General features: G+C 24.0%; 1 protein-coding gene across 4 annotated transcripts in view; it reads right to left on the bottom strand.

Moving 5' to 3' along the window:
- Nucleotides 1-620: 620 nt before the first annotated feature.
- LOC100165491 (putative leucine-rich repeat-containing protein DDB_G0290503) overlaps nucleotides 621-14561 on the bottom strand; it is a 21501-nt gene continuing 7560 nt past the window's right edge. For 3 of the 4 annotated variants that reach the window (XM_001945335.3, XM_008188922.2, XM_008188921.1), the window contains exons 3-9: nucleotides 10981-11466; nucleotides 8496-8586; nucleotides 7072-7275; nucleotides 3332-3372; nucleotides 2994-3062; nucleotides 1788-2910; nucleotides 621-1364 (exon numbers count right to left, since the gene is read on the bottom strand). In XM_001945335.3, the coding sequence (XP_001945370.1) occupies nucleotides 1273-1364; nucleotides 1788-2910; nucleotides 2994-3062; nucleotides 3332-3372; nucleotides 7072-7275; nucleotides 8496-8586; nucleotides 10981-11466 (2106 nt within the window). In that variant the 3' untranslated portion in view covers nucleotides 621-1272. The remainder of the gene's footprint in view (nucleotides 1365-1787; nucleotides 2911-2993; nucleotides 3063-3331; nucleotides 3373-7071; nucleotides 7276-8495; nucleotides 8587-10980; nucleotides 11467-14561) is intronic. The other variant, XM_003247262.2, reaches the window with a different exon arrangement.

Raw genomic sequence — 14561 nt, forward strand, 5'->3', positions numbered from 1 at the left:
GAGCGTAGCAAGTACACACAATATGTTAAAATACCAGTCACAAATATAGAAAAATTGAACCTAATTAATAGCAACCAAATATGCTTATTGCTTAATGATTTCACTTGACAAGTGGTTTCTTATTTATTAATACTTTCATGTAAAATATTTCCTGATTAAATTGTTATTTTTGTAGATTGTAAATAATATATTGGTATTTGATACAAAAGATCAGGCCTAGAAAGAAACTGTGTATAAATTTATTAGATTGTATATACCTATTCGTTTTCTAATAAAAAAAAAATAACATACATACTTTAAGACTTAAGGTGGATTCTGTTATAACAATATAACTTATAAGCCTATTTTCTATTTACATAGATAGGTCATGAAGAAACTTGCATTTTATAGTTTATATATATTATATACCTACTATAATTTAAATACTCAGATGTATGAGGTATTTATCAATTATCTTAGATACCCAATAATATATTTTTTGCAAATTTTTTTAATTATAGAGGTAGGTAAATAATACCTCATTTTGCAATTTCTTATAACCAGTTTAACAAATTATTATTTTTGTTTTAACTATTTTGTATGCGCATGAAGTAAATATAATAAAAACAATTTAGGTTATATAATTTCCTGAAATTATCTGTTATCAAATCAGTTTATTACAGACGAGTTACACATAAATATAACTGAAACAAAAACCTAACACATGATGTACAAAATTATTTCGTAAGGTAAATAAATACAAATTTTAAGTTTTGAAACAATTAAGTATTGTAAGTACATCAAAAAAAAAAAATGTTAATATTGACGTGTTAACCACGAACAACTTGAATAACTCACAAATTTAACTTTGTGGCCAGGTTTTTAGTTGCCCTCAAAATATAATTATCATTTTTAAATAAGCGAAACAAACTTGAACGTACAAACTTAACAAAAGAAAAAAATGTAATGACCTTTTTAAATTAACAATCATATACACAATATTTGCTGAAAAAGAAATATTTTAAGTGATGCAGTCACCATTTTAAATTAATGTTTTCTGTTTTGTTTTTTCAAGAAGAAAGAGTAATTTTTACACTGTTTCTTAATATATATATATATATACAAATTACATACATAAATAATTACTATGATATATAAAAATGTATCGAAGAATATTAACGAATTCTGTAGAATTTTTTTCTGTGGAATGAAAAAAATTCATCATTTATTACAAAATATGATTAGTTGTCGAACACAAATTATGTTTATTCATAACATTATTTGGCAAAAATTTCATATGTCCCCAAGAACACCACTGTTATCTCGTTTGTATTCCAAAATGTTGGATCTTCCATTGATTTTCTCTTTTTCAACATCTTGCCAAGCTGAATAAAATAAAAAAATAAATAAATATTATATCATATTATAAAAGTTTATACAGTAAACTGTTATTTGGTATAATATTATATATTATATAAATACTCCAAAACTTGAAATAAACATTTAATTTCCCAATAATTATTAGTTTTAAAATTTAAGTCTCTGCAATATAACTCCTGGGGAAAAAAATGGTATGTAATATTAAATAATATTATTTCAGGACCAAAATAAATTGTCCAAAAAGCGAGTGTTTCTGTTATTTGGAAATGTTTTAAACATAAAATTATCAATAATAATAGTAATAATATGTATGCATGAAAACCAAAATAACAAATGACATTTTTCAGTTGTAAAATTAATTCATGTTTTTATACTATGTATACTAAATACTAATTATAAATTAAAAATGCAATTAAATTTTTAATTACCTTGTTTGATGAACAATATCACTTCTTTATAGTTGTACTCTATAGGCATAGGAATTGGTGCTGGAGGTGAGTAATCATTACCACTATCACACAGTAAATTTTGGTCAATTTCAAATCCAAAAGACAGGCTTGTATCCACCTCATACTTATTATACATAATTGGGCTTTGTTTTTTCTTTGACGGTACACGCACAGTCAGCGAGGCGCTCTGTGGGGGGACCGCTGCAGGAACTTTGTTTAAAACGGCAGTCTTTTTAGCGGTCTCAATATCCGCTTTTTGGGGTTCATGCACAATATATGTGACATGCACATCCCCATTGATACATTCATTATCGTAATTTACATTACTCGCTATACTGTCAGCATTTCGCTGCGGTAATGCAACAGTAACTGTTGGTATTGACTCTTCAGAAGTGGTAACTACACAGGCTGGTTTACTCAAATCAGTTTTAGGGGCTTCTTTGTATGATGGCTGTTTAGAAGGTGTAGATGAGGCAGGCAGAGAGTGTACAGAATCTAGATCAGAGTTATCTTCAGATTTGTCAGAATGAGGCATTGAAGATGTGGATTTCCTTCTTTTTTTATTTTTTACACTTTTAGGTTGTGTATACTGTGACAATAAATATGAGTCATGAGGAGGAAAGTTACTAGTGGTCGTATTTAATTTATTTTGTGATTTCTGTTTTTTTCTCCTCTGTTTATTGGTAACCAACAAAAAATCAGCAGAATCTGTATCTTGTGACTCTGATGATAATACATCAAGTCTCTGTTCAGTAGATGCAAACTTCTTAGAAGATTGATTTTGTTTTGGTACTTTTTTTTTACTTTTTTTACTACTTTTAATTGATTTAGACTCATCATCTGAACTATCCATATGTTGAAAGACTGTTGTAGATACTTCTTCAACACTATTATACTTGGTCATTTTCATTTTACCATTTTTTGGCCTACCACAATCATCATCAGAACCTTTTCCATTTCGACTTTTTATTTTATTTTTAGTTCTACTACTTTTATTTTTTTTATTATCACCACTTTTATCTCCAATGAACTTTAAGATTTCATCAATATTTTTATCCCCTCGATATCCTTGAATATCTTCAGAGCGAACAACCTCATCTCTCTATAAATTGAAAATTTTTATAATTTTATATGAAAAATTTAAATGCTTTAATAGGTATAATAAAATTATAATTATCAACAAACCTTCTTTAATTCTTTTTTTTGCTTATTTCTTTTAATTGCAGTATTACTAGTATCTTCAGTATTGTTTCTCTAAAAAAAAATAAAACAACCAAAAGGATTAGATTTTGACAGAAATATTAGTTTACTTATTAGTCATGACCATAATTTTGTAATTAAATTAGGTATATAATATCTTGCAATTCAATTTTTATGAAGAACTAAACAAAATTTAATTTAATTCATAAAATTTGTAAGTTTAAATTACAAACAGTTTTCCCCGATGTTGCACCAATAAGACTTATTTAAAGTATATGTAAAACTAAAAAAATATATTATATATACTTAAAAATTAAACATACCCTATTATTATTATTATATGCAGTCTGTAATCCTAGGTTATCTGAAACATTTTAAAATAATACACATCACTATTAGAAAAAAATGTTAAGTAAATGAAAAATGAAAATATTAAAAAATCATTCAGAACTGTCCAAAACTTTAACAATTTTTTTAATTAGTTATTTATACCACTACAATTAATAAAAATCAAAAATAGAATAAATAATTTTTTATATATATTTATTTATTTAACATTGCAATTTTTATAAAAACAATAATACATATTTATTTATTGTATATTGCTATTTAAAATAAAAAAATATACATTAAAAATTTTCAATGAAACTAATGTATTTTTTAAAATTTAATAGAAATAAAAATTAAGGAAGAGCTGAAGAAAATATTACCTATTTTTATTAAGCTAATAAAAAGTCTAAATATTGTATTTTTTTAAACACATTCACATATACCAATTTGTATGTAAATAAAATATGGTTTTTATTAAATTAAATTTACCTTATAAATAGTTGAAATTCTTTAATTTTAATCCTTACCATACACCACAGCACAAGACCATTTGTAAATAAAAGTATGAAAAATTTAAATACTTTGCATCTTATAAAAAACCAACAAAAACCACTTTAAGCAATTAAAATTAAAGCCAAAATTAAAAAGTTTTAATTCTTGAATACGTGATTTGTTAATCCTACAAATAATATGTGCATGGCAGTGTTGACATCAAGTCAGCTAAAATGTCTATTTTCAATCAAAAAAATTAGGTGATTTATTATAACTTATTAGTTATTATTAACCACAAAATTGACTAAATCAATTTAATAAATTATAACTTTTTACATGAATTTTTATAAACCAAATGATAGCTTTTGTTTAATTTTATTGTACAATAGAGTTAAGGCAAAAAAAAATATATATAAACAATGCACACTAAATACTCTTATAAATAAGAATTTGTCAATTTTCATGTCAGTAGATCTTAAAATGTGCTACGTGATTATGTGTTAGTTAAAAAAAGTATACTTAAATTTCAATTAAAAAAAAATTAATTATATTATCTCAATTTTGATATGCCATGTGTTCGTGGAAACAGGAACACTGTAACTTGGTACCTTTTGCAATTTTCTTTAAATTTGGTTATGGCACATGAAACTAGATTATTATCCATTTATCTGACTCACATAATTGTGTAATACAGTTATTGTATTAACTCATGTATGGCACACGCAACAAAAGTTACATTTTTTTAATAGGAATCCTTTAGTATTATATATTTAGATTGGTCAATTTATTAAGTCATTTTTTTTGTACCTGTTAACTTATTTACTAAATTCGAAATTGATTAAATGAGAGATATTTCAATTTGGTGTTAGGTTTGTATGCAGTCTCAATTTTCAAAAAGCATACTAAACTTATGAGTTATTACTCTAATAATAATCAGTTAAATTGTTAAATAGTTATATGTTATATGTTAAGTTAGACCTAAAAAGTAATAAATAGCTTTCATACAGTCAATTTTGGATTTAAAATACAGGTTGATAAATCAGTGTCATCAGTCAGAATATGATATTAAAAATAAGAGTTATAGTTTAAAAATAATAAAGTTGTACAGCACGTCATGCACAGAATAAACAAAATAAAATAAAAATGTGGACAAGTGGTGGGTAGAGTGGTCACTGTAATGGATGTGTTAAATTTGAATTAAAATATATAAAATGTTTCTATTAGAAAATTTGATTTTGGGCAAAGATCATCTATCAGCCTAAGTATATTGTATGATATTATTGATGTTAAAATATTTTATTTTACTATTAAACATTAGTAATATAGTAGATTGAACACAATTTTTTCTGAATAAATTTAATTTTAAAACGTCATTGTGTGTATAAAATATTAAAATATAATAATATACTTTAAAAGTTTCAAGTAACCAAAAATATATTTTTAAATTACAATATAAAAACATTTGGTGAAAATGTCAAGTATCTACGGGTTTTAATTTTTAAATTACAACAAAATTAGAAAATTGTTTATTTATGGGTGAACATCTAATGACAAAAAAGTTAGAACTTCAAAAGTTCCAAAAAATAATAATTTAAGTTTTCTATAAGCATTTTTTTAATAAGGTAGAATAACTCATGAGGAAATTTGTATTCAATTTTAAAATCGTAGATATAAAAAGACATTTTTTTATGCATTACTATGTCAAAAATTTGCAAATTTTTGTTTTTTACTAATTATGTCAAATTTCAAACTTACAACACCTCTAAAGTATTGATTGTGGAATAACATTCAACTATTTTTTTAATTCCACTAACATTATTTTTAAAAAGATCATTATAAAATCAATATATTCATCCATTCAGAACCTAAAATTGTAAGTGAAAGAAATTGATTGCTCAGGAATCAGTAGTCTAGTTTCATGTTCCAAAAACTGAATTAAAAATTACTAAATAATATTAAGTTTAAAATGCAGAGGTTGAGGTAAAATTGTATTGTTTTGGCAATGTTACCACGTTAAGAGAACATCACACCCGCATGGGTTGTCTCTGTCTTACACACGTACCATACAGCAAATTTTCATTTACACTGTCTTAATATCAAAACTAACAACACACTATTGAAACTAGCAAACAAAAATGTCATGTATGACAGAGACAACAATTCAGGTTTGACATCCTTTTAAAGGAAAATTATTGTGTTGTGCTGCTTTTTACTGCTACCGCTTTAGTGTGTACGGGTTCTCAAAGTGAATTTTTTGTTTCGGTAAACATACAGTATAATAAAATGTAATAAATATACAAATATTTGGTTTATGAATTATAATTTATATTTCAGTTTTCTAGGTAGTGTCACAATCAGAAAATTTTGAAAACAACCATCATGGTTGTGTACGTAATTATTTATTGATACTACTGATACAAGAAATTATTATAATACTATGTAGGTACATATGAATTATAATTTTCGTATTTGTATAATACTTATTGATCTGTAACACAAATAGGAATATTTTTTTTAAGATATTCAGATATAATAAAATCTAATATTTTCAAGTAAAATTTTTAAGTTTAAACATCTATAATATAAAATATAAATAATGTTTCTGAAATTAAAATATTGATAAAACTTGATGTAATACACTAAATGTCTGTTTGTTTTAGTTGTATAGTTGTAGGCATGAAGTGGCATGTAATCATAATAGCAAGAGAAATTAAGCATTATGTGTCATCATAACTTAGGACCTACAAGTTAAAAATCAATGTTTTTGTTATTTTACATAAGAAGAATAATAAGTCTAAAATGTTGAACAAAAAATATAAAAGAATCTCGTAAAAAATAAATTAATATATTATTAAACAAAAAATCTAATTTTCATTTTAGTGTTAAATTTAATTATATAAATACCTATTAAAACTCCAATAATTCTAAAATCTGGATCAAACAAAATAGAAGAAACTCATAGAAAATTAAATAAAATATAGGTACTTTCAAAATTGAAATGGTTGTACAGTAATAAATATTAAGATTTAATGTCAGTTAAGTTTTATCTATTATATCGTGTTACTATGATTTGAAAATATATTGATATTTTTAATTTTAGGTATTATGAATAGGTATTAGCTTAATTCCAATTAACTTTTTGAAAGTATGCCTATCAACTACAAATTGTACAGAAAAATAAATGAGTTTAGCGATATTAATATACTTAGAATGAATGTAATTATAGTAAATAACAAGTTACCATTTGGTGTTAAAAAATGCAAACTCATTGGTTGTGAAAATCCATTATAAGGATTTTGATAGCAATTAATTTGGCCTCCAAATAGGTGTAACAAACGATGGTCTATCATTTGTGCATCTTTATTAAAATCCGTTACCACTGTAGCTGGCTGAAGTAAACAGTTTTTCACGTCTTGATCGCCCTCACCTGAAGTCCGTGGCAGTACTTCCAAATAGAATATAAAAAGCATGCCAATTAAAAATGAAAAACAAAAACAAAACAAGAAATATTCTGCATTTTGAAAAAAGTTAGATAATTAAAAAAAGAAAAACACCACACACTCCAATAAATTATTAAATAATTTATTCCTTAAAATGAAATCAATTGTTAGCAATATGTTTTATAATAAAGTGTCAACCACTCATATTCATATATGGTTCATTAGTTCTAGATTAATTTAACTATAATTAATTGTGCCTCTGCCTTTCAAGTTAATTGAATATTATATTTAGTATTTAAAATAAAGGTTACGGTTAAGTTCTGTTAAATTTCTAAAATATACTATTATTTCTAGGTTTTAATAACTAATGTTCAATACAAGAAAAATTAAATTAATTTGTTAACATTATAAAAAAATATTCAGCTTTAAGCAATCAAAGTAAATCAAAAATGTAATGATAAATAATTGCAAGCCTAAAAATTAAAAATACAGTAAAAAAATTATTTTAGGTTTTTATTCAAGTAGATATTCTAGATTTCAATGTCAAAATATACAATTGTATGATACTGCTGAAGTAATACTTTAAAATCAGATTCATTATTCAATTAAGCATTTATTATTATTATTTTTTAATGTGATATATTAAAAATTACTTTTAAAAATAAATTAAATTAAATAAAAGCTTGTCAATATTATTGTGTTGCAGAAACAAAGCAAGTAATTAATTGAATTGACAATCACTTACCCAATCAGATGAAAACAAATCTAAATAATTAATTTTAAATACATACTCCATGCAGTTTATATGAATAAAATTAATACTCAATATAAATTATAACAAGCATTGTACATATAATGTGTGTAATCAATAAAGTTGAAAAAAAAATTATAAAATAAATATTTTACCAAATATATAAGACAATATTTCCTATAAAATGTATGGACTAATCAATATTAAATATTAAACCAATACATTTCAAAACCAATTACAAGTGAATATTATTTTTCTAGTAACAAACCACAAAAGAAAAGCACAATTAATTACATAGGTACTTAATAAAAAATGTGTATTTTTTTTTTTTAATTGCTGTGGAAAATCTATTAAAACTTTTATAAAGCTACTTAAGCATAAATGCAGGAGCTATGATTTCCAATTTGAACTTTTTAAAGCAAAACAAATTTGTAGGTATATATTTTATCATTAAAACAATTAAAAATATATTACCTTTAGTCATTCCGTCTTTGGAATCTTTAGTGTATGGTGAAGCATCTATTTCCATGTAGGAATCATGATCTTCATAATTTTGACTCGATTGCTTCAAGAAAAAAAAATGATAATTACAATAACAGTTATTATTGAATATTCTAGAAAAAAATTTTAATAATGGTTTGTTTAGTATCTTTGTATCTATAGAAATTAGGTTTTAAAAATCTAAATATTTCAAAGTTATTTTGTAGCTAACAAATGTAGTACATCTGAATCTGTCCATTTATGATTCATATGAGAAATAAATTATTGTTAATATTTTCATTTAAATGATGAAAATTAATAAATAATTGACAACTTGAAATATAAAACACAATGAAAAATCAAATCAAAGTTGGTTGAAATATTAGCCATTTGATAGTCCCTTATAACAACTTGAAAACAGTATTGGAGACACAATAAAGACACTCGAAGACAAATTAATAAGACTTAATGAAAAATAAGGTATCGGACAGTTGTTTTGTTTTTCTTTGCCTATACAAGAGCAGTAGAGTGTTCTATGATTATTAGAAATATAAACGCAATGATAAAATATTCAAAGCTTAACTTAGTTTACTATAGTAAGACATTTTTAAATGTTAAGTTCTGGATTGTAAAAAATAAAACAGATGTTAATTTTATTAAAACGGTGGTCGTTGTTCTTACATGTCATGAATATGTCATAAATATTTTGCTAGTAGTTTTCCATATGTTTAATAAAACTATTCAGAGATTTATTTCTTTTAAACATAATCTAATAAAGTTTTTTTTATACATTTATAAAGGTCAAAGGATATGGGAAACTTGTTCATTACATAAAAGCGTTCAAATTATAAACAATTTATTATTAAGTTAAATCTCACTAAGTTATAAAGTTATAAATCAATGTATATTTTAAATAACTAAAATGTAATCAAAACAAATTTGTTACATAGTATAGAAAATTATTATCGGGTGTTTCTGGAATGTGATCTAATTATTATATTTCGTAGGTCATCAAATTATAAAATTTAACACAGTTAGGCTTTTAGTTTTTTTCAATGTATTGTATTACTATAGTTAATATTATGAGACCTTTTCTACATATTTTGTTAACTAAAATTAAATATATATAGGTACCTAAATATAAATAATAATTTTATTTTATATACCTACCATAGTAAAAAAATTATTTATTAATTTTATTTAACCATAAAAATTATTTTTCACCAGATATAAAATGAAACTAGTAATTACTCATTCAAATATCAATAGAAAATTTATTTTTATTTTCAATAACTGATAAATAAAACAAATTTTTCATTTTCATTTTGTACAATTATCTAGTATCTTCACAGTACCATAGTAGTGATAAGATACCATCAAAAGATATTCCAGTAAAAAATAAATTTTAAAAAACAAATGTTATATTAATTATAAATTGCTATGCTATTGTTGTTTCTATTAAAACTATTGTTAAGTTATGAACATTTATGTTATAACAAATAATTTGAAATAACCATCTGGAATTTGATGTGGGTTTCATACATTTATTTAGATATTTAAAATAGGTCTATCAAGCAGATTGTGGTATATAACAAATTGGGGTATACTATAATAAAGATAAATTGTTGTATCCATTAATTTTAGTAGAGTAATAATAAAATTATTACTCTTGTGCATTTGTCATAATATAAACTTGTTATACCTACTTTAGATATGTATCATAAAGTTTTAAAAATGTTCACCAAATATTTATCTTTTAATTAATGACCACTATAACCAATGTTGAATTTTGATAATCTATACTTAAAACTAATAACTCAATTAATTTAATAACACTTTTTATTTATTTTAACTATATATTTACATATATTCAAGTTTAAAACAATATGTTTAATAATAGTCCAATAGGTATTTATGAATTTTAAAAATAATAATAAAATAATAGAACATTAATTATAAAATTATTCACTATAGTTAATAAACCTTTCACTCCTATACCAATATTTTTTCTACTTTATTCAAAATATTATACTTTTTTAAAAATTGTTTTTTGACATAATTATGGCTGAGGTAAGAAACTATAGTCTGACAGCCTTTTAATGAATCAATTTATCATTGTATACATAACTATATTATCTCTGTCTTCATAGTCTTCATATTAAATAGTTGTTAATTCTAAACCGTAAATTCCTATTGTTATTAAATAATATCCTGAAGTGTTAACTTTTGAAGTATACCTAAGCTAGAAAACATTGTGCATGTTATTGAACAATAGAAATGTATAAAAATTTATTTCTAAAGAACAGACTATATTGGTACCTAGTAGACTAGAGCTCAATCTTAACTTTTTTTTTTTAATATTAAATAAGAAATAAAGTGACAACACTTTTATCAGCGCTAATAGGAGTAAATTACAACACAACTAATGGAAGATTCAAGAAATATGTTTAGTATTAACATTAGTTTTATTTATATTTACCTTGCACAATAATGGTGTAGTAAATCGATCATCTATTTTAGTCTCATCTTTACCAGGACAGATTTCCAAACTTGCATGACTAGTATAATTTGACATATCTTTAACCTGAATTTCTTCATACCCAAAGTCTCCAAGATCAACCACTTTATCTACATTTTTAGCCATTTTTGATGACTCTGCAATTTTCTTACGAGTGTTTTGAGTATTTTTCTTATTTATCAATACAGATATAGCTTGTGCATGATTAACATGACTTGGCAATGAACCTCCTTCTAGCTGACGGGCGCTAACTTTGGTAGTGACACCAGAGAGCCGCTTTTTAAAATCTGGTGCTAAATCAAAAGCTTCAAGAGAAGAATTTTCTTTGATGTGTTGGTCTTTAGATGATAACTTATCAAGATCAGTCTGGCTATCAACTAAGCGTTGATTGTGCAATGGTCGCTTTACATCATCTTCTCCATTTTGAGTCACATCTTCCAGCAGATTCTGTAACATAAACTATGCAATATTTAATCTTATTTAAAAATGGTTTTGTAGTTCTAATAAGATGATGTATATAGTTATAAATAACAAATTGAAAATTGACAAAACAATAAATATATATCTATTATTTTGTAGAATATGGGTAAATGTTATCTCGGTTATCTCTAATGTCTTACAAATATTTACTAATTTTAACTTCATTTAACATAAAATTTAATTTTCAATAATAAAACTTAAAATAAAATTATCATTTATAATTTTAAAAAATTGATTTGCTTTTATTATAAATAACATAAATTTATTATAGGTAGTTTGGGTATACTTGATTTATGATAATATTATATTAAAATTAAAATAATTGGCACTTGGTCAAATAATTACTTTTTTTTATCAATTAAGTAGCATTAATTATTGTTAAATATATTAAATAGTAACATGATTCAAATAATAATTAATATTAGGTGAATTTATTACTTTATTTTCAAAAGAAGTTTAAATGAATGAACATACAATTTCAATATGCAGCTTATAGGTTAGGTAAGTTGATTTTAATTTTAATTTATAGATGAATGATTAGTATTTAAAAATACAATGTAGATGTTGTTATTTCAATTAATAGTTGAAAAAAAAATTTTGTTTAAAAACATATTTCTTGGTATTTATAGAATAGTAATCATATATAGTAATCATAATCATATTAATGTAACATTATTGAAGTTTTAAATAAACTCTTATACAAGTTTGTACTTACAGGTATGTATTTCTAATATTAAACCCAAGTTTAATTTTTAAATATAAGTAGGTAACTTTATCTTGCCCCGATGATTTAAAAAATGATTTTCATTATAAAGGGATAATATTAACTACCTATACAAATATGGAATTTAGAAACAAGATATACACCAAGAAATAGAAACTTACTTATTAAGTAATTACCTAATATAAAAAATTATTTAATTATTTAGATAAAAGAACATAATTTTAAACACAGTGCATTTTGACGCGTATGTGCAAAAAAATCCATAATATTTTTCGAACTCACTTATTTGTAAAATAAAATTTTTAACCCTTTAAAGGGTAAAGAACATAAACTTACAAACTAATGGACAGGGCTTAGGGAGAGTCCGAGAGAAACCAAAGGACGATGTCCAAGAGAGAAAGAACTATGCGTTTGGGATAATCACGGAGATCATTTACATTAAATTGTTTCATCCGTGAGTATTATCAATGTTATAGTACCAGACTCAAATTATAGATGTCCGCATAAGGCACGGATTTTTATATAGTAGGTACGTGCAGTCTGTGAAATCAGTCCGTGTTCTGTGGTATAAGGTCTATGCAGAATCCATGAACATAAGAAAATATCCTCTAACGTTCATGGTAGAAACCTAGGTTATATAGTGCACACACACTTGTTATAAGTCCATTTTTATCAAAATTCACTTTTTGATACCAATAGATAGAAAATTAAATTCTCTTTCTTTTTTATACAAGGTCTTTGTATTCTATAACCAGTAATTCATGTGATATTTCCTATTTTCACTTATCATGAATGGCAGCTAGCCGTATTTATTTTTCACCTAATGTATTAAGTCCTGAACTTTTAGTGATAAGTCCTTAATTGTTGTAGTTGTACAGGATTCTTATTGCACACTTATCATATGTACGGACTTATCATACATTTAGTTTATATTCCCCAATTTATTAACTGCCTAAATGTTATAAGTCCGGACTTATTATATTATGAGTGCAGTTGAAATATTTCAGATGTAGGACTTATTATTTTAGCGCATGAACATTAACTATTAAGAAGCGGACTTATAATGATTTGTGTTTGATTACAAACAAGTTCAGTGATATTATTTTGTTTTTATTTAATCATCCCAACTTTTAGTTAAAGAAACGAGTATTATTACTCTTATGATGTCTTAGCTTGTAAATTGTAATATTAATATTATCTCATAAATAATTATAGCTATAGCTATAGCTGTAGATGGAACAACAAATCAAAAAATGAAGTGGCTCTTTGTTAAATGGTTAAGGTTTGATAAAGAAAACCCTAACTTAATTAAATTCAAATATAAATTAAGTCAGGATGATTTTTATACTATTGACTCTAAAAAAAAGTTAAATTTTCTTGAGTTAACTCCCAAGTACAAAAAACAACTACAAATAACTGAAGCAAAAAAGAAAGATTTGATGAAACTACTTAAATATGGCGTTATACCACCTATTTACAGCAATTATTACAGTAGTTTTAAGACTTATAAAAATATTGATCCTTTAAATTTAGAAGAGATTGGAGAGACTGATGATGAAAACTAAATTTAAACTATTGATCTCATACCACAAGTAAAGTTTTTAAAATATTATTTTTGTTTTAATTAGCAAAATTAATATTAGTTTTGTTAGTTGCTTATATTTTGTTATATTATTTTCACCTTAAATAAGATTTATTAATTTTATTTTGTTTTTAACTAAGGTAAAATGTTACTTTTATTATTATTTTTATTTTATGAGAAGTGAGAATAATATTATGCTTTATAGATAAATGTTTATGTTTCAACTTTGCAATATAGAAAAATGCTAATTTTATTTTATTTGAATATGTTGAAGAACTTTTATCAGTCAATCATTTCCTTTCGTTTTTTTCAAGGTTTATGAAAAGGAAATATAATAATTTGTTTGCAAAAGGTAATTATTATAAGTCCATTTTATATTATAAGTCCATGTCTATCCAAATCTATTTTGTCACATAGAAATAGGTCCATATCATTTTATGAAAAAATGTCTTTAAAATAAATAAATGAATATTACATGAATTCAACTAATACATTAAAAAGAAACTACATACATTTTTAAGTTAATATCAATTTAGAAAAAAAGAATTGACTAAATATTACTAAAGTTGAGCAGGTGGCAAAGAAGTAAAAATTTAAAATAGCTCTCCTGCACTATTTCAATTTTGTGACTTATAACAAGCATGCACTAAGCCATCGATATATACAATTAGGTTAGGTCACGAATTAAGATATACAGGATACGAAACGAACTTGTGATAAGTGAAACCCGCACCTTCTCACATTGCGGCCAAAATA

The sequence above is a fragment of the Acyrthosiphon pisum genome, chromosome A3 (genome assembly GCF_005508785.2).
Source record: "Acyrthosiphon pisum isolate AL4f chromosome A3, pea_aphid_22Mar2018_4r6ur, whole genome shotgun sequence".
In the NCBI taxonomy this organism is placed as follows: Eukaryota; Metazoa; Arthropoda; class Insecta; order Hemiptera; family Aphididae; genus Acyrthosiphon; species Acyrthosiphon pisum.